Source organism: Pseudonaja textilis, chromosome 4 (assembly GCF_049901715.1).
Source record: "Pseudonaja textilis isolate UNSWEBS1 chromosome 4, rPseTex1.2, whole genome shotgun sequence".
Lineage (NCBI taxonomy): Eukaryota > Metazoa > Chordata > Lepidosauria > Squamata > Elapidae > Pseudonaja > Pseudonaja textilis.
In genome coordinates this window covers 77089441-77110152 of record NC_141993.1, presented here as the reverse complement: position 1 = coordinate 77110152, position 20712 = coordinate 77089441, and the positions used below count along the sequence as shown (strand labels likewise).

Sequence of the window (20712 nt, the reverse complement as noted above, 5' to 3'; positions counted from 1 at the left end):
CCTGTCCTCAGGTGATTTGGAGAATAGCTTGACTTCTTTCTCTACCCCTGAGATATTGAAACACTGCTATCAATTCACCCCCTAGTCCTTTTCATTAGACTAAACATACCCAATTCCTGGAACCGTCCTTTATAGGTTTTAGCCTCCAGTCCCCTAATCATCTTTGTTGCTCTTCCCTGCACACTTTCCAGAGTCTCAACATCTTTTTTTATTATGTGACCCAAACTGGATGCAGTATTCCATGTGTGGTCTTAACAAGGCATGGAACTGGAAACCAGTCGCTCCAGAATACCCTCAAACCATTATGTATGGGGGGGGGGAGTGGAGTTGAGAAATGAGTGGAACGAAGAGTGCAATCAGACACGTTTGGGAACCATCCCTTCCACGGTTACCAGCTTTCGGCTTAGTTTAGAACAGAGGTCTCCAAACTTGGCAACTTTAAGACTTCCCAGAATGGAAGTTGAAGTCCAGACGTCTTAAAAGTTGCCACGTTTCGGGATTCCTGGTTTAAAACCCCGGAAACTGCAGTCCCAACACACGTGAACGGAGCTGTGCGCTTACCCGGCATGCCTTGGCCCTTATTGAATCAGAAACGCCCCAAACCGGAATCCGAGGGAGGAAACGCTTCCTAGACGCGCCTACTACTACAGTATCTCTCGGGCGCGTGCGGCACGCCTTTACGTAAGATTGCGTCACAAGGCGGATCGCTATAAAAGAGGGCCGCGCGAAGGCGTTCGTTCTTTTCGGAATACGAAGGTTTGGGTGACATGGCGCCGGTGAGCGGGTTTCGCGCACGCGCTGTCGGCCGTTGGCGAGGCGGTGCGGGTGGTTTCAAGGGAAGAGAAGGAGCTGAAACCTTGCGAGGTGGCTGTGGCCTTCGTTGCTTCCATTGGGAGCTGCGGAAAGCCGCTCCGAGGTGAAGGCTGCGCTGGGCAAGAGTGGACGGTTAAGCCTCTTTCTGCGAGGGTTGCCTTGCGAAAGACCCTGCCAGGAGGGAGACCAGCGTAACCAGTGATGAAATAAGCACCTATGGGTTAATGATACAAGATCTAGGTTGCTTTTTTTTTTGTAGGGGGGGGTATCCTTAATGATCCTATAGATCAGTGTTGCTCAGATTCGGTCCCCTTAAGGTGGGCGGCTTTGAATTCCACAACCAGCTGTGGATAGAGATTAAATAAAACCTGTGATAACTCCATTCTGGGTTGGTTTTCAGTGCATTGCAATCCACCCTATTGCACTATGCCAGATTAGGAAAGGCTCTGCTACAGCATATTTAGACCTTGAAATTGTCAACATAATAATAGCAGATGTTAACCTGAAGGATGTGTTTGGGTTTCTTTCAGCAAAAGGATAAACTGAAAAAAGTAACTTGCAAGTATAACCTTGATCTTACCCATCCTGTGGAAGATGGCATATTTGACTCTGGAAACTTTGTAAGTAACTCAATTCTTAACCATCTAAGGAGCTATATAGTAGAAGGAGAGGTGAAGCTTAAGTGTTAAGGAAAGTAGAAAATTCTCATCATTGTAGTTTCGTTTTAGAGAAAAATTAGGCATATATAGCAATAGCACTTAAGACTTATATACCCTTTACAGCCCTCTCAGCTGTTTATAGAATCAGCATATTGCCTCCAACAATTTGGGTCCTCATTTTACCCACCTTGGGAGGCTGAGTCAACCTTGAGCCTGGTGGGATTTGATCTGCCAGATTGCAGTAGATGAGCTTGCAGTACCTACTGCACTCTAACCACTGTGCCACCAAGGTTGTATATAGCTAATTTCAGGCAAACAAACTTGGAGAGTAATTTTGTCTGAGAAATCCTTTCCTGAAAAAGTAATTAATTATAATGCCTCTTATTAAACGTATTCACCTAGTTTAGTCCCTTAGCTATCAGATATATTGCACAGGTGTATAATATTAGAAAACTTAAATATAGATATAGCATGTATTGTGTTTGCTAAATTTCTTGGGTGGAATTTTAATAAAAGATGCTTCAAGGGGAGGTGCTTGTATGGTATAATTATATTCTGTGACTGTAATAACAAATGTTGCCTGGCTAGGGTTTCTTCCCTAGACCCACACCTAGGGCACCATTCCCTAGTGTTCTTTTGCTTTTTTATTTAATTAGGAACAGTTCTTGAATGAGAGAATTAAAGTCAATGGAAAAACAGGAAACCTGGGAAATGTAGTTCACATTGAACGTTTTAAAAATAAGATCACAGTAACGTCAGAAAAGCAGTTCTCAAAAAGGTTGGTTTAATTTTGTATTGCAACTTTTCTTTGGCTCCTTGCATCATCAATAATTTTAAATGTTTTAAAAATTGTAAAATATATTACATTAGATGGCAAGTTTAATGGAAAGTACCTATAAAAATTGGACTTGCCATTTTACCCAATAGCATGTTTCCACATAAGATCCTTACCACTGGAGTCTTGTTCTTTTGCTGGGTGGGGGAGGTGAATATAGGGAGGTATTATATACATATGGTAGTATTGCAGTTCTTCGTATCATTCCCAGCCACCCCCACAACAATCTTGCCAGATTAGAAATAGATAAGGGCTGGAAATGATAGAGGATGTCTGAAATGAGTTTAGAGTTGAATTCAGTTTCTTAGCCTTCCTGTTTGGCTTGATTAAATTAGAGTGAACTCAACAGATGACGCTAAGGTTACTTTTTCAGAATTCTTTTCTTCTGCTTTTTTTGTTTATAATTCGTGGATTCTCAAATATTGAACCTAAATCATTTTCTTCACATGGTTTTAAAGGTACCTTAAATATCTCACGAAGAAGTACCTCAAGAAGCACAATCTTCGTGACTGGTTGCGAGTGGTAGCGTCCGACAAGGAGACCTATGAGCTGCGTTATTTCCAGATCAGTCATGATGATGAAGGATCTGAAGCTGAGGAATAATGAGTTTTTAAATGGAGCATCATATTCCTGAATGAACAGAGTATATACACTATCAACTATTTATGAGCACACATTAACTTATTACTGAATAGATCTTGTATGCTACTTTAAATATCCTGTCACCTCTGAGATATATTTTAAAAGTGCCATTAAATAGCTATTCAGAAAGAATATATTTTTATGTCTGAGGCTGAGTTGTGTGTGTTTCATTGAAGTTATGTGTATGATGGACTATTTTCTAATTAAAACCCCAAGTAAAAACTGCTGTATCAGGGTGGATCTTCAGAATCTGGCCTTCTAAAGAGCAGTCAGGGTTGATCTCCAGGACTGACCGGTTTGATTGCTTTGCAGTCCAAGGGACTTGCAGGAGTCTTCTCCAGCACCATAGTTCAAAGGCCTCAATTCTTTGGCACTCAGCCTTCCTTATGGTCCAACTTTCACAGCCATACATTGCAACTGGGAAAACCATAGCCTTGGCTATACGTACTTTTTAGTATGCTGTCTAGGTTTGCCATAGCTTTCCTCCCAGGAGTAAGTGTCTTAGTTTCTTGGCTGTGGTCCCCATCTGTGGTGATCTTGGAGCCTAGGAAAATAAAATCTGTCACTACCTCCATTTCTTCCCCCTCTATTTGCCAGGAATTGAGAGGGACAGATGCCATGATCTTAGTTTTCTTAATGTTGAGTTTGAAGCCAACATTTGCACTCTCTTCCTTCACTCGCATCAAGAGGCTCTTTAGTTCTGTTTGTTTTTAATAGCCACTGGGTTTACCTCCATGCAGAATGGGGATAATGGTAGTGAATAGGTTTCTTGAGGTGTCACAAAAGCCCCAGTGGTACAAATGCTACAGATGAATGAATTGGGCTATTTCCACTCCGTGTCAGTTTTGTATCTATCATTTGTCAGTCAGTTCCATCCAATTTCTCCTCTTATTATGTTTTTATAATATCATATAGGAAGCCCTCAACTTAGGACCATTTATTTAGAAACCATGTGAAGTTAGGACGGCACTGACACAAGTGACTTATAACCAGACTTCACACTTATGACCACTGCAGCATCCTACAGTCATGTGGTCGCCATTTGTGAGCCAACTGCCAACAAGCAAAATCAATGGGGAAACCAGGAGTCACTTAGTGACTCTGTGAATTGCTTTAACCACAGGGGAAAAATGGTTGTAAAATAGGTGCAGTCACCTGGTGACTCGCTTAATGACTGTATCGCTTAACTAAAGAGGTTCTAGTCCCAATTGCTGTCATAAGTCAAGGACGGCTAGTATCCTTGGAAGTGGGCTTGTTGAGGGGGGTTAACATACCATGATTTGCCAGCAGGTGGCAGTGCCTGGCCAACATAGAATCTGGAAATTAAATATGCTCAGGCTTGATTGGGTATTTGAGGGAAAACTTGTATTTCCAGAGCTGAAGGCCGGATAATGAAACTGCCTGTGGAGAGTGGGTGGGGGCCCAGGGGTCTCCTGGAAGTGGCAAATTACCTTTAGATGGATACAGGTAGACCTAAACTTACCACCACAATCAAGCCCAAAATTTCTGTTGCTTAACCAAGGCAGTTGTTAAATGAGTTTTATCCCATTTTATGACCTTTCTTGCCATAGTTTTTCACTGCTACTACTATATAGTGAATCACTGCTGCTAGGAACACAATTGTTAGGTGAACCCGGTTTCCCTATTGTCTTGCTTGTCAGAAGATCACAAAAGATGATCTGGGATTCTGCAACCTTCATAAATATATGCCAGTTGGCAAGTGTCTGAATGTTTACCACGTAACCATAGAGATACTACAATGGTTGTAAGTGTGAAAAACCGTCATAAGTCACTTTTTTTCCAGTCCTGTTATAACTTTGAATAGTCACTAAATGATTGATTGTAAGGGAGAACTACCTGCATAAGTGTGAAGTTATTGGAAGTGATTTTATTTAGACTATGTTCATTCCTTTTCATTAATGCATTTATAAATTAATGCATTATAAATATTGATTATGGATGTAATCTATGTATGTATGTATGTAAAATCAACTTCCCTTAATTTTTCCAAACATCTTTTCCGAATCTATTAATTTTGTATTTAACTTTTCCCAAGGCATGCATTGTCAATTCTACTTCCCTTGATATTCTTGAATATATTTGTTGTGTAGTGTAACAGTGCTGTATAATTTCTTAATTTCTGAAGACAGGCAACGATCAGTAATTCATTCAACCACTGTGCATTGCATTTAGGAAAAAAGGGCAAGTATGTTCCAATCTGTGTATTGGTCTGAAAAATTCAAATTGCTACATTCTGAAAAAAAGACTATTATTCTCCAATAATTCATCCTTAAAAGAAGAAGGCCATCATAGAATTTGATGGGAATAGAAAAATGGAGGGCAAATGAAACTTTCTGTCTATTACTCCTTGAAGATGGAAAATTCAAGTTTGCCTTCCTTTTAGATAAATGTGGTAATTCAACTCATTTAAAAAGCAGAAATTAGTCAGACATCTGTCAAGGAAGTGCTTTAAATTGGATTGGATGTACCAAGCAGGAAATTGGACTCTGCTTACAATGTGCCCTTCTAATTGTCCAAATGTATGGAAGCCACATTTCCTAGTAATCCCCCATATGTTTTGCTACATGCCTACCTCTGGTGGAACAGTTTTCATTGTTTTTCTAAAAAGAGAGAGAAATGTATTACCAGCATCAAAGAAAGGTGAGCCTTTGACATTTGAAAGGGCAATCTCTTTTTAGGAAAGTTTTGACCTCCAGAAAAAGAAAACATCAGTGTTTCCAGTTTTATTTTCTGGAAAAGCAATTAAACAACAGAGAGATTGATTTATATTTTTGCTTGTAAAACAATAGCATAGAAAATGGAGATGGGGAACAAAACACAAAAATAAAAATCCATTGTTAAAGAAAAGGGGGAAAAAACAAAGTCATTAAAAAGCAAAAATGTACAACCAAGGAAAAAAGAAAAAGAAATATCATTTTTATAGTAAATAGTTCCAGTTCTACATATAGTTATCTAATGCTATTATTATTCAAGTATTATTCAGTTATTATTCAAAGCTAATGCAATCCTAGGCTAGATAGAATCAAGATCACAATGTTGTACCACTTTGTAATGCCTTGGTAAGGCCACACTTGGAATACTGCATCCAGTTTTGTTGTCATAATATAAGAACGCTGTTGAGATTCTAGAAAGAGTGCAGAGAAGAGGAACGTAAATGATTAGGGGACTGGAGGCTAAAACTCAGAATAGTTGCTGGAATTGGGTATGTCTAGTTTAATGAAAATAAGGAGTAATGGTGACGTGATTGGACATATGTTCCAATATCTAAGGGGCTGCCATAAAGAAGAGGGGGTCCACCTATTCTCCAAAGCATCTGAAGGCAGGACAGGAAGCAATGGATGGAAACTAACCAAGAAGAGAAGCAACCTAGAACTAAGGAGAAGTTTCCTGATAGAACAAGTAATCAGAATCCAGAAGTTATGGATGCTCCAGTACTGGAAATTTTTAAGAATAGATTGGACAACCATTTGTTTGAAATGATGAAATGATTGGATTAGAAAATACCAAGGTCCCTTCAAGTCTGTTATTCTGTTATATTCTATATGTATATATTTCTAATGCAGACATACAGCTATCATTTAAACAACAACAACCGAGCTGGATTTGAGCTTAAGGGGACTCTGAGCAATTCCATAGGATGAGAGCCTTTTTCTGTCAATGGTCTGACAGCAAGGACGTGGCTTCAAGCATCATTGCCACAATCTGCTCAGCAATCATTTTTCTTGCTTTCACACAATGCTCCAGACACGCTCAATTTGGGGAAATCAAATCAAATCAACTCAGAGTGGCATCCCCCCCCCAAAAAAAGAATGTGAGGTCAATGGGGATTTTAAAAGCTTCCCCCTCCCCATTTCCAGATGATGATTATCAGCCCTAGAACCGAGTGCTTTGTTATGTTCGTGGGGAGCTCCCCATTAAAAAATGTTGGGTGTTATTTCTAAAATTCCACTCCGTCCCCCTCACACTTCCTTTTCAATGTTCAGCTAATCTGTGTGCCGAGCCAGCCAGTGAAAACTCCCTAACCAAGTATCAATTTGGACAAAATAGCCTTTGTTTTCCAAACTACAACAACGTGCTCATCAAGCAACATTTGTCTAGGGCACAGGGCATCGTGGTTGGAAGCATTTATCACTGCTTCTACTGATAGGGTTTTATTTGCAAAGCTGCCAGTTTTACAGTCTCCCCCTTTGAATGTTCCTAAAGCGATATTTTAAAGGAAGCATTAATTGTTTCCTGAGTCCATCCTGAGCCCAGGAAGATAACCGAGTGGAATTTTTCAAATCCTGGCATCAGAATGCTTGCTGGTTTTACACAGTGTCAGATTGAATGTTCGGCACTGCCATGTGGATTTGGAAGAAAATCAGCAGATACATCAAACTGTTTAATTGGATTTTTGATGAAGTTAGCAGCACTGGTGGCACATGCATGCAAAACCTCCTCCAATTATTAAAGCAGTTGCTGTATTGACTGGTGGGGGTGGAAATTATCAGCTCAACTATAATTTTGTTATCCAGTTAGTCCTTGGTTCATTCAGGGGCCCTTCAAAATTACAACGGCACTGAAAAAAGTGACTTGTGACCTATTTTTACAGTTATGACCTTTGAAGCATCCCTATGATCGCATGATCAAAATCCAGAGACTTGGCAACTGTTTTAATGTATATGTTGCTATGTCCCAAGGTCATGTGATCACCTTTTGCAATCCTCTGACAAGCCACATCAACGGGGAAGCCAGATTCACTTAACAACCAGGTTACTAACTTATCAACTGCAGTGATTCCCTTAACAACTGTGCCAAGAAAGGTCGTAAAATGGGGCAAAATTCACCTACCTAATGTCTCGCTTAACAACAGAATTGTTGGGCTCAATTTGGTCATAACTCGAGGATTACCTGCTTTTATTTGGTCTCGTGTTTGAATTGAATTGTTTTGTTATTTTTCTATCATTTTAAATGTCAACTGCTCAGAGTCTGGTCCAGAGATTCAGAGAGTTTTCGTGGATTGGTTTCACCTTCAGCCTCTATTTTGAGCCAGGAACAAATGAACATCATGCTTGAATGGGTCTTGTAATCCTTGAGCTGGTAAGATGAACTTTCCAAATTGTATAAAGCATCAATGCACTGAGTGATGAACTTCTGGCTTACATGTCTCTTGACATATGAAAATTGATGACTTTGATCTGTCTCTCAAGAAAGTAGTCAAACAAAAGAAAATTTAGCTCTGTGGCATATTTATTACATGCGTTAGCCTTTAGATGTGTTGCAGATTACCAGACATGGGCTAAGTTCTCAAAACGTGATTAATTTGGTTTTTTAATTAAATCACATTCTTGGTTTGCACAACACACTGAACTTTTAAAAAATGTGGATTCACACCAATATGATCATAAAAAACTATGAAGATGAGGCTATACAAGCTTAATATGTGGCATAAGTGCATTTTTTAGGTCTACATTTGCCCTGATTATGTTGCATGCACACAGCCACAAAATTCCTCAGTGTTGTTTAGGTAGTCTGAGTAGTCAGAAATCCTATACATTAAGAGCAGGGGTCTTCAAATTGGACAGCTTTAAGACTTGTGGACTTCAACTCCCAGTATTCCTCCTCAACGGTGATGTTAGCTCAGGAATTCTGGGAGTTGAAGTCCACAAGTCTTAAACTTGCCAAGTTTGAAGACCCTTGGTTTAGAGCAATGTTTCCCCATCTTGTCAACTTAAAAATATCTGGACTTCAACTCCCAGAATTCCCTAGCATGCTGGTAATTATACTAGGGAATTCTGGGGGTTGAAATCCACATATCTTAAATCTGTCAAGATACCCCTGGTTAGAGCAGGAGTATCAAATTCAATTTCATTGAGGGCTGCATCAGGGTTGTGTTTGACCTCGAGGGGCCATGGTGGGCGTGGGCATAGCCAGCTTGACATCACTTGTGTCAGGGTGCCTGTGGTAGCCTGAGTGCTCTGCCAGCGAAAACGGGCTCCCGAGCTCTGTTTCCAGCTCTGATGGCCTCCTGCATTTGCCAGCAAAAATGGAGCTTGGAAGGGGCCCCCACAGCCCTTGAGAACTCCATTTTCACTGGCAGAGGCACCACAGACCAGTCCTTCACTGTTTCCAGGGCAGCTCCACAGGCCAGATTTGGCCCCCAGGCCTTGAGTTTGACATCCCTGGATTAGAAGGTATAAAATTGGAGAAGATTGGAATAGGAGGATTAAGTATAATAGTTTTTCTCCCCAGTAGGTGGAGCAATGTCTTTAAGATGCTGAGGAATATTTTTGGCTTGCATCCACTCCCTCGCATCACACAGACTCACAAATAAAAAAAAAACACCATGGTGTATTGAATGCAACTCATTCCTAAACGTTGCATTGTTATCACATAGTGCTCTATAGCTTTGTATGCGATCATTTTGTGTATCTGCAAATATGAAAGTTTCAATTTATAAAAGCCAATGGTGTCCTCATTGTTTTGCAATAGTAATGGAGCAGACGATCCTTTGTGTAGGAGATACAATGCAAATTTTTATCTGCAAGTTTGGCATGGTACAATAGAAGGAAACTATCCATGCATTGTTGCTGTGCTTGCAAAAGGTACTGTTCAAAATTTGGGACTCTGGATCTCAGGTTTGGACTTGGAATATCCAACACTTATCTTCTTTTCAGGGTTGTAGCCTGCAGTATGGAAGGGCTCTCATCTTTCAATTGTTCATACCTTCCTTGGTCCATCTGGGCTTTTCCATAAGAACAAGCAGTTGAGGCCAGCACAAAGGCTCAAGTAACTAGATCTATTCCTCTATGAGAAAATGATGTCCTGGGGATGGGGGGATGGGAATTGAACAAGGGAAGACGCAATATAAATGGCAATATAAAATGATGCACAGCATGAAACACATCCAAAAGCAACTGCTTATTTTCTTCCTTTAATATAGGAACCCAGAAACATTAAGCTAATGGTGGCTTATTCCAAACATATAAAAGCATTGCTTCACATGGTGATGATGAATCGGGAAATTATTAAGCTGCAGTCATAGCTATCAACTTGGAGAAGGAGTGTCTTTTAAAAAGGATAGATGAATTTGATGGTATGTGTAAATTCTTCTATCATGAGCGATATGCCTTTGGTTTTCAGTTGTTGGGAACCATGAGAGGGAAGGCTAATATCTCCCTTTGGTGTTTTTAATTGGCACTTAATTAAGATCTTTGGGAATAGTGCTAGACATTTGATCTGATGCTGCAGAACTTTCCTTACATTCTCATGATCAGGGCTAAACTAAAGTATCCCTTACCTCTAGTTGCTTAATCAGGTCTATTCTAAATGGATTTGGTTCAAAAGAGAGAAAAGGAGAGAGAGAAATCAGGCCATGAAATTCTATCTCGAATAAATAGCTCATCAGGGCATGTTAACCAAAAGTTACCTGAAAAAAGCCAGTGCAATCCTAAGTTCCATTAACAGAGAGATACAATCAAGATCAAGTGATGTAGCTTTAGTAAGACCACACCTAGAATACTGCATCCAGTTTTGGACACCACACTATAAAAAAGATGTTGAGACTCTAGAAAGAGTGCAGAGAAGAGCAATCAAGATGATTCGGGGATTGGAGGCTAAAACATATGAAGAACGATTACAAGAACTGGGCATGGCCAGTCTAGGGAAGAAAGGGACCAGGGGAGACATGATAGCAGTGTTCCAATATTTGAGGGGCTGCTACAGAGAGAGGAAGGGGTCAAGCTATTTTCCAAAGCACCCGAAGGCCAGACAAGGAATAATGGATGGAAACTGATCAAGGAGAGGTTCATCCTGGACATAAGGAGAAATTTTCTGACAGAGCAATCAACCAATAGAACAGCTTGCCCTCGGAAACTGTGGGAGCCTCATCACTGGAAGCTTTCAAGAAGAGACTGGACTGCCATCTGTCAGGAATGGTGTAGGATCTGCTTGGGTGAGGGGTTGGATTAGATGACCTACAAGGTCCCTTCCAACTCTGTGTATTGGTATCTGAATATCTAAAGAAAGTTTCACAACATTAGATTGTGACAGTTTCCACCTTATACCATGTTTCTCCAACAATACGGCCTCCACCAATAGGAAGGTCCAGCATGATTTCTAGGCATGAGGTGAAATTAAGCCCCGCCCCCAAAATTTAGGCTTATTTAAACCATACGTTTCCCCGCCATTTCTCACATTGTTCGTTAGAACTACATGAGGTGAAGAGAAATGGGGAAGGGCAGGGGGGATGGGGAGAAAACTTGCCTTTAGGAGTGCCCTGGAGGTAGCCTAGGCTAGAATACCCCGATAGCCTATAGAAGCTCCCCAAAGACAGAGTCCCCAGCCACTTCAGGGCATGGCATGGCTGCCCGTGTCCCCTCGCCTTTAGGCAGTCTCTTTCAGGCAATGGAAGCTCCCCAAGTGCAGTCACCAGCCACTCTGATTGGCCAGTAGAAGCGGCCTCGGGGCGAGCGCACACATACACTCCCCTTGCCGTGAAGCTGCTTCTATTGGCCGACGAAAGCTCCCTGAATGCAGAGTCTCCAGCCGCTTCGGGGTGAGGTATGGCTGCCTGTGTCCCCCTCACCATTAGGCAGTCTCTTTCGGGCGATGGAAGCTCCCCAAATGCAATTACCAGCCACTTCGATTGGCGGTAGAAGCGGCCTCGCGGCGATGGGAGTGTGCTGTGCGCTCACCCCGAGGCCGCTCTACTGGCCGATCAAAGTGGCTGGTGACTGCATTTGGGGAGCTTCCATCACCCGAAAGAGACTGCCTAATGGCGAGAGGACATGCGCAGCCACACCTCACCCGAAGTGGCTGGGGACTCTGCCTTTGGGAAGCTTTTGTCGGCCGATAGAATCAGCCTCGCGGAGAGGTAGGTGCGTATGGGCCACTCTCGGTGGGGGAGGAAATTAAGTCACTCCTGAAAAGATGGCCTAGCCATTTTTCGGGGGGCAAAAAAAATAAATAAGGCCCAGCCTTATTTTGTGAGAAACCCGGTAGCATTCATTGCATTCCATCAAATGGGGAATAGCTGAAGGCTTTCTCCACCTGATCTGCCAGTTCAGTCTCAAGCAATGACAATAGGCTGAATTCAATGGAGTGCAATAAGAACAGATTATAGATAATCTTTGGTTTACAAAGTTTCTTTAGTGGCCATTCTAAGCTACAATGACACTGAAAAAAAGTACTTATTATTTTTTACACTTATGACTGTTGCAGCATCTCTGTGGTCATGTGATTAAAATTCAGGTGCTTAGCAACTGACTAGGGTGGGCTTCAATTTTTTTAACAATTGGTTCTGTGGCCGTGGCTAGGTGGATGTGGCCATGTGATTGGTTGGGTATGCCTTTTCTTCGGCAGCACCCCCCTCCCATTTTGGGGGGCCTTCTGGGCCTGAGGGAAGCCTCCTGGGGGAGGCGTTTTTGCTCCCGGAAGGCTTCCCTGGGGCTCAGGAAGAAAAAGAAATGGAGCCTGGAGGGGCCATGCAGCACCCCCTATGCTCCGCTTTGGGGCCTTCTGGGCCTCAGGGAAGCCTCCTGGGGGAGGCGTTTTTGCTCCCGGAAAGCTTCCCTGGGGCTCAGGGAGGCAAAAAATGGAATGTGGGGGAGTGCTGTGCCCCCCCTCTATTTTTAGCCTTCCTGGGCCTCAGGGAAGCCTCCTGGGTGAAGCAGTAAGACAGTGAGGGGAATTCTGGCACAGCTGGTCATAGGAACAGCTGATCATAGGAACAACTGACCATCAGGAGGAGGAAAAAAAGAAATACCTTAAGGAGTGACTGGGCAGGGAAGGATGCAGCCGGTGATGTCGGGCCTGTGTGTGATGTTGCACATGTGCAATGCAGGCTGACTGGGAGGGGTGGGAAGGGGTGGGTGGAGTGGGGAGGGGCCAGCCAGGGGCAAAATTTGCCAGTTCGTCCGAACTGCACAGAATCATAACGACCGGTTCCATAGAACCTGTCCAAACCGGTAGAATCCCGGCCCTGAACTGATTCATGTTTATGACGGTCACAATATCTCAGGATCCTCTGAACACCTTTTGCTACCTTCTGGCAACCAATGTCAATGGGGAAACCAGTTTCACTTAATAGTGTGTTGCTAACTGAACTCATTGAACAACTGTGGCAAGAAAGCTTGTAAAATGGGGCAAAAGTCACTTAACAAGTGTCTCATTTAGCAATGGAACTTTGGGGCTCAAATGTGTTGTAAGTCAAGGACTACCTGTATCTGACAGTAAAGGTTTATTTATTGCCATTTTATTGTTTAGTAGCAATTAGATTTATATTGAGCTTTATACTGAATGTTTAGTTAGCAGGTGGAAATGTTTCTAAATCACACCAGAAAAGTTTTAATCCCAGTTATAAAAGAGCAGATTCTCTGCTTTCTACCAGCATGAATATCAGGGAGAAATTTTGGGCTCAGTTGACGTAAATATATTTATACCACTAAACCTAAAAGCTTCCCTCCAGTGCCTTGAAGTCTAGACTTCATTCTGTAGGAATCTTTTGTGCAAGGAACTACCGTAGACAGGTGATGTCCCACAGATGCTTTTTCAGGAAGCAATTGGACTTTTTTGTTTTTTATTTGAAGACGCTTCGCTTCTCATCCAAAAAGTTTCTTCCAGCTCTGACTGGATGATGGAGACTTTTAGCTATGCTAAAAGTTCCATTTTCATTCTATTTGGGATGAACACCCTCTGAATGGTGTGAGTATATGAATGGATTTCCAGGAAAAAAAATTGCAGACCACAAGAACCCTTAGCACTACTCAGGTCACCCTGAGGACACAGATAAACCTCCAAGTGCTTCAGTGGCCCTCAAAAAGGATGCAAATGACCAGCTGTCTGCAAGGAATATAAACCATTCCATTTCCCCACCATCCAGTCAGAGCTGAAGAAGTTTCTTGGATGAGAAGTGAAACATCTTCAAAGAAAAACAAGAAAGTCTCGTTGCCTCTTGAAAAAGCACCTTTGGGACAACCATGATCTGGTTGACCGAGAATGTCCATAGACAGATGAAAGTCCAGTTGCTGTATCTTTAGCAGAGAAGATCAAGAAAAACATTCTTTCTTGGGTAAGTCATGAATGCAACATTTTTCTTTGTCCATTTAGGCAACACCAACAGATCTTGAAGTAGGCTTTTGAATATTAATGTGTCAGTATTAAATGAGTCAAGGTTGATTACTACAGTTTTCATTAGTTTTGCCTTGCCAGCATGATAAGGATGAGGGAGTGAGATGAAGGGAACAATGTTTATTTTATTTCTACAAGCGCCTGCCATTGACAACATAATATCTACAATTATGTAGCTGGCAATTAAGCTCATGCTGGAAAACTGCAGCATTTGGGAGTGCTGGGTTTTGGAAGAAGACATGGGTTGAAAAACAGAATCAAAGCAAAAGTTTATAAACTTGGCTGTGGTTGGATTGTTGTACTTAGATACTTAATTGTAGCAGCTTTATTGTTAAATTCTTTTGGCCTGAAAGTAGATGAAACTGGGATCCAGAACATTAGTGGTGGGACAAGACCCATACTTGGATTTTGTGGTGATGACACGAACCCAACACATTGCAATTATTGTAACTACATGCCAGTTGCCACCTGACCAAATTTTGATCACATGACCATGGGGACGTTACAATGGTTAAATGTGAAGATTGTTTATAACTTACTTTTTTCAGTGTCATTGTAACTTTAAAAAGTTGCTAAATGAATAGTTCTAAATTAAGAACATAGAATAAAAGAGTTGGAAGGGACTTCAGCTTCTGAAGGCAAGCTATTCCATTGGTTGATTGCTCCAACCATTAGGGATTTTCTCCTTAGTTGTAGGTTGCTTCTCTCCTTGGTTTGCTTCCATCTATTGTATCTTGCCTTGCCTTTTGTAACTACTTCTACTTAATTTCTATTTTTATGTCAACAAAAATAAGGAATGGTTTGCCAGTCCACTAAGGACTGGCAACTTTATTCATAAACATTTGTAACATTGGTGTCGAAATAAACCTTTCTCCTCTGTGAGCTGACACTCTAATGTGAAGTTTAGACTCCTGATTTATGATATGTTTACAAACTGTAATGAAGAGATATGTGTCAGCGTTTTAAAACTAATTGAAAGCCTACTTACATACTGATTGAAGTATAATAACATAGTGAAAAAGATTTGAAATGTATTTTTTTCTCTTTTAGCCATATATAACTGAAAGTAGGTAAAAAGAATTAGGTAGAAAAATCTGAATATGCCATCTTTTTTTGTGCCTTCTAGCCCAGTTTATTTGTTATCATAATGCTGATTTCCTATAAATGTTCTTTAGCACAGTTTCCAAATTAGCCTGGCTGTGAGGCAGATATAATCTATGGTGCTTTGGGCCAAACCATTTATCTAAGACTTCTGTAAATTGCCAAAATTGAATGAGATTGAACTGTGCTTTCTGGTCACAACTCGCCATATTACAAGATAAGCAATGATATTTCATAGGAAAAACACCATGATAAAGGCCTTGGGTGTGCCAAAATTAAACATAAACAAAAATGGCCCACATCAAAGTTCCTAACGAGAGCTTGACTTTGGAAAGAACAGCCTGTCCTAAAAACAAACCCCCAAATGGCATTTCTCTCTCAAAAATAATTTTGACAATTTTGTTTTGAGAACTGTAATGGAAACAGAGGGCAGTTAAATAGACAAACAACCAGGAGGCCAACAAAGGTGTGTTGTTCTTTGGTATTTCCTGTAACCCAGCTGTTGCCCATCAGGGAACCCTCTAAATATTTGGATTTCAACTCCTAGAATTCTCAGCACTGGACCTGCTGGCTGGCAAATTCTGAAGTCTGTATATTTGAATAGCACCTTTTGAAAGTCTGTATATCTAGAAGGAGACTTTGTTAGTCTCTTAAGCATGTAGAAAAGTATGCTGGCTCAAGTCAACTTCCAGGGAAGGTTTATTGTGATATCGTTCTCAGCATGTAATGATTTCCTAGAGTGAGTAATTTTGAGACTCTAAAGTTTTTTGTTAGTATGGTGCTCTTAGCTACTTAGAAGTAGGAGAACAAGATCTTTTGAACATACAGTAGGTTGCTCCCTCCTGCTTGAAACAACATTGTGACATGACTGGGCATAATATCAACAAGATGTGTGAATGTTAAAGACTAATTAAGACAATTTTCAAGTCTGACAAAACTTGTATAACAGCAACGAACTCTTCCAAACATGATAATGTTAGGACAAATTGTTCTAAGCTTCAGTGTAATCAGACATTAGAAAAACAACAGCCCAACATTATCCAAATCTATAGAAAGTTAACATGTCAGGAAAGAACATTTTAAAATTCACTCTGCTGTGACAGCCATCTGCATACTGAATTTTCCAAGGAATGTAGCCCGCATTTAATGGGGAAAACTATCACTTGGTTTCCCAAGCCTAAAGAATGCTGAAGGTGTTGGATGACATTTCCCATACATTCCAATAGAAAGGCAAGCTGAGGAATCTGGGTTTTGTAGTTCAGTGAGATCACAAGCCCCCATACTGGAGAAACCAGGTGAATAACAAAGATGATTGCATATATCTGGGGAGTAACCCTTATTTAATTCAAGCCTTAGGCCTCTATTTTTGGTGTTTTTTAAATTAAATATTTGAAAACATAATCAAGGGCAGAAAAACAGAGAAAAATGTAGAAAACCCAAACAGTAAATAGGAAAGAGATTTATAAACTTTACCAAATTAAATTTAAGAAAAACCAAGACAATTGTTTTTGTTGCACATATTAAATACGGTACTGTAGGTTACATGAATTTAAAACTTCAATTCATTAGTAAAATCAACATGATCAAAGCAATAATTAAAGACAATAGTGAGCCTAGTATAATGAAAGAGCTTTCATCAATGTGCATTCTATTCCCTTGACAGAAGTTATGTTAAGGTCTAAGTTATATTATTCAGTGGAATACACTCAGCATCTGCAACATCAAAAACAAAAGAAACAAGTGATACAGAAGAGGCAGATTGCAATAATTCTGACCAGGCAACTGCCTTCAGGTTTTTGTTTAAACTATTGGAAGGCATAATTGATTTAGGATACTGGATTGTAAAGTGAATCCACCCATCCTGTTTCCATATCCCCTCCCAGGCAGCTGGGAGTTCAGCACATCCACGTGATTATCATGTGTTTATTTGTGTATATACACACGTAGTAGAACAAAATAGGGTGTTGCACTAGGAAGAGCCAGGTATTGAAAATTCATCTTATTAATGATTGAGCAGAATGTAGTACATTTACATTTAGAGGTTTCTGCAACATGCATACATAGTTAACATATATGTGTTTTGAAGTGGGTTTTGCTCTGTTCTCTCCATTAGGAAATAATTGCATAGGAGATGGATCTGCTGTGGTGGCATAGTGGTTAGAATGCAGTACTGCAGGCTATTTTTGCTGATTGCCAACTGCCTGCAATTTGGCAGTTTGAATCTCACCAAGCTCAAGGTTACTCAACCCACCGTCCTTCCAAGGTGGGTGAGGACCCAAATTGTTGGGGGCAATATGCCGACTCTGAAAAGTGCTTAGAGAGGGCTGTAAAGCACTGTGAAATGTATATAAGTCTAAGTGCTATTGCTATTGCTAATTGCTTCTCCCATCCACCCATTTTATGATGCTTCCCTGCCTAAAGATACCACAGCTTGCTAGGTACCTGGAAATGAATCTCACTGATGCTAATGAGGTTTGCTTTGGAACTGACTTGGGTTGAACGGAATAATTCACTGCTTTCCCTTGAGTAATGCCTGCACACTCAAGCTTATAATTGGGATACAAATAGAAGGGATCATTAAATTTGGTTCCAGCACACAACGGGATGGTTTTCATCACCTCTTCTGTTTTGAAAATAAAATAAAATCCTACAGTCTAATTTATCAATCATTAAAATAAGCCGGAAAAGAGCATAATATTGTGAAGAAAAGTTAATTGTCCAGGTAGTTTCCAGATGCGAATGTTACAGCTCTGTAACCATAGCACAATTTCACCAAATTAGTTTGCGTATATTTTTTTCCCTTACTGTTGACTTCAGCTGTAAACTTTTTTTTAAATAAAAGAACTATATGAAGTCCTTCCTTCCAGTTGGGCACTTCTACTAAATCTGGTCCTTTATGAAGATATTCAGTTTCAGATTTGGAGAGAGGTAGAAGTGAGAAAGAAACTCAAAGTAAACCTGCCTTGAGTTTCTTTAGCATAAGAAAGCATAAGATGGGACAGAGAGAAACTTGCAGCCTTTCAAGATTAATGTCTTGAATTAATGTAATATACTCTACATGGGTTGCCCTTGAAGAAGATCTGGAAGTCTCAGCTGGTGTAAAATGCAGCACAAGCAGTTATGTGCACATTTAGATCAGTGCACATTACACTACTGCATTACTGGTAGTTGCCATTTTGCCAGTTTGCTTCTAGACTTCATTCAAAGTGTGGGTTATGATCTAGAAATTTCTCTATGGCTGGAGCCAGGTTATTTGAGGGATTGCCTCCCCAAGATTATATCTACCTGTCCCATCAGGTTTGACAAGAAGGACACATTCCATCCACAAAGGAACATCATTTTACAGGACTCAGGAAGAGAGCAGTGCCTCTTATATTGTTACTGTTACATTGTTAGGGAAACTCATTGTGTTCTCCTGCAAATTGTATTTTATTATTTAAACTGTTTTACTGTTTTTACTGACTTTTGTTCTTAAGTGTCTATTTTGCACCATTTTTGTGTTTCCAACTTTTATGCTTCGCAAAATCAAGTAGGTGAAATAAATAAATAAAAATCCCTTTGAAATAGGCCAGGTCAAAAAGTAGGCCAGGCTGGGAGTCTAAGATTGCTTTTTATTGTAGATTATAGTGTATAAGATTGTATTTAATAAGATTGTATTTTACAAGGTAGAATCACAGAATCTTGAACTTTTTCCAAGTTTTTCTCTCTTCCCATCCTATACTAAATAAAAAGAAAATAATCAAGGCACACCCATTTTGAGTTTCTTCCTCACAGTGACTCTGTCTCAGGATTGTAATCGTTTCTGCCAGTCCTTGCTTAACAGCTCTCTCACGAGGTCTCTAAGCTCAGCTCTAAATTCTTTCTGAGGGATTGCCAGGATGTACCATCAAAGCCAACTTCCAGTTTCCTATGATTGCTAGCCCATCTGGATATGTCAGTGCTGCTAACCCTGCCTTGAAGGTTTTAAGTTGGGGGTTCCTCACTCAAGTTGGGGGTTCCCTCACTCCTACAGGAGAATGGAGCTGGAAAGCAGGTTAGTGGAGTGGAGAGTGAATAGGAATTTGCAGTAACCTTTCCCCAGGTGTGGGGAGGGAATGGAGATTTTACAGTATCCTTCCCTTGCCACGTCCACCAAGCCATGTCCACAGAACCAGTAGTAAAAAAAATTGAATCCCACCATTGATGACATTGTCTGTTGTGGGTACAGCACACTTGCATAATTTTAGACAGAACTTCATGGTTGTGGTGCCTGTTTAGTTGGTAGGATATATTACTCCACTTACTTCAAAATACGTTAAGCCAAACTGCTGTGAGATCTTTTGCTAATGAGCCCTGTGTGGTTCCTTGGAAGCTTATGCTCCAATGTCTAACCCTGACAGTATCACAGCTTATGGAACTGGAAAAATAAGTATACTATCTGGAAAATGTCTCCCATTTTCTTGTATTGATGATAGTCTGAAAATCATAATTTTATATCAATCAATCAAGTCTTTATTATGGTCATAGACCAGCATAAGAAGGATGAAATACAAACAATAATTTTAAAAACATAGATATCTATTTATCTGCCTATCTATCTATCTATCTATCCATCTATCTATCATCTATCTATCTATCTATCATCTATCATCTATCGCTATCATCTGTCTGTCTATATAAAAATATAAATAAAGTTTTAAACCATATAAAAAGGGATAAAAATATTAAGTAAATATATAAAAAAATAAGAGTCAATATGTAACTAACCAAATCTATCGTACTGCAAAACACTCTCAACTAACAATTCAAATACTCTTTAAGGCTGGTCATTATCTTCTTGGCTTTTGTCAAGTTCAAAGATAGTATCTGTAAGATTATATACAAGACATAGAGTATTCTGGAAAAACTCCATTTCAGAGATAAGCAAATTTCCATTTAATTTCCATTTAAATGGGACCATGTCAGGATAGTGTTTAGTGATTCCTAATTTTGGGAATTACATGATCTTGAGTATGTATCCTTTCCAGGTGCATTAAGAACCATTCATACATTTCTCCTAACAGACTTCTCCAACAGCTGATTGTCGTAATTTATATTTTATCTGAGTTCAGATGTTGCTTGTATAGAATGAAGCTTGGCTATCTGATCACTAAGCAAAGAAAGACCTATCTAATAAAACATGCATGGAGAAGTGTGTGGTTGGTTGTTGCTTAGCAACCCTGTATCCAATTTCTTCCAGAGCTTCTTGCTTTCCCTTGAGGCCAAGTAGAAGATGTTGGTGTTTCATAGTTCAAAAACTACACTTTAGGATCAACTCTAATTGCTTCAGAAGAAAAAGCATAGTTGGGGGAGCTGGATATTTGAAGCAGTATATTGTATAGTCAGTTTAAATTAGCACTGGGCTAAAAGGTGATCTGTATTTTATTATTTTTTACTATTTCCACTGAATTTTATGTAGAGTTCCTTCCTTCCCCAGTGATTTAACCCAGAGATAGTTCATAATTCTGGCACCTTCATCATGTAATAGTTCAGAATGGTCTGAGTGTCTGATTT

At 40.2% G+C, this 20712-nt stretch overlaps 1 protein-coding gene across 1 annotated transcript; it reads left to right on the top strand.

Moving 5' to 3' along the window:
- Nucleotides 1-535: 535 nt before the first annotated feature.
- Nucleotides 536-3085, top strand: RPL22L1 (ribosomal protein L22 like 1). The gene is made up of 4 exons (XM_026705766.2): nt 536-776; nt 1344-1433; nt 2129-2250; nt 2766-3085. The coding sequence occupies exons 1-4, from the start codon at nt 768-770 to the stop codon at nt 2908-2910; spliced, it is 366 nt and encodes a 121-aa protein (XP_026561551.1). The 5' UTR covers nt 536-767; the 3' UTR covers nt 2911-3085.
- The last annotated feature ends 17627 nt before the right edge of the window (nt 3086-20712 follow it).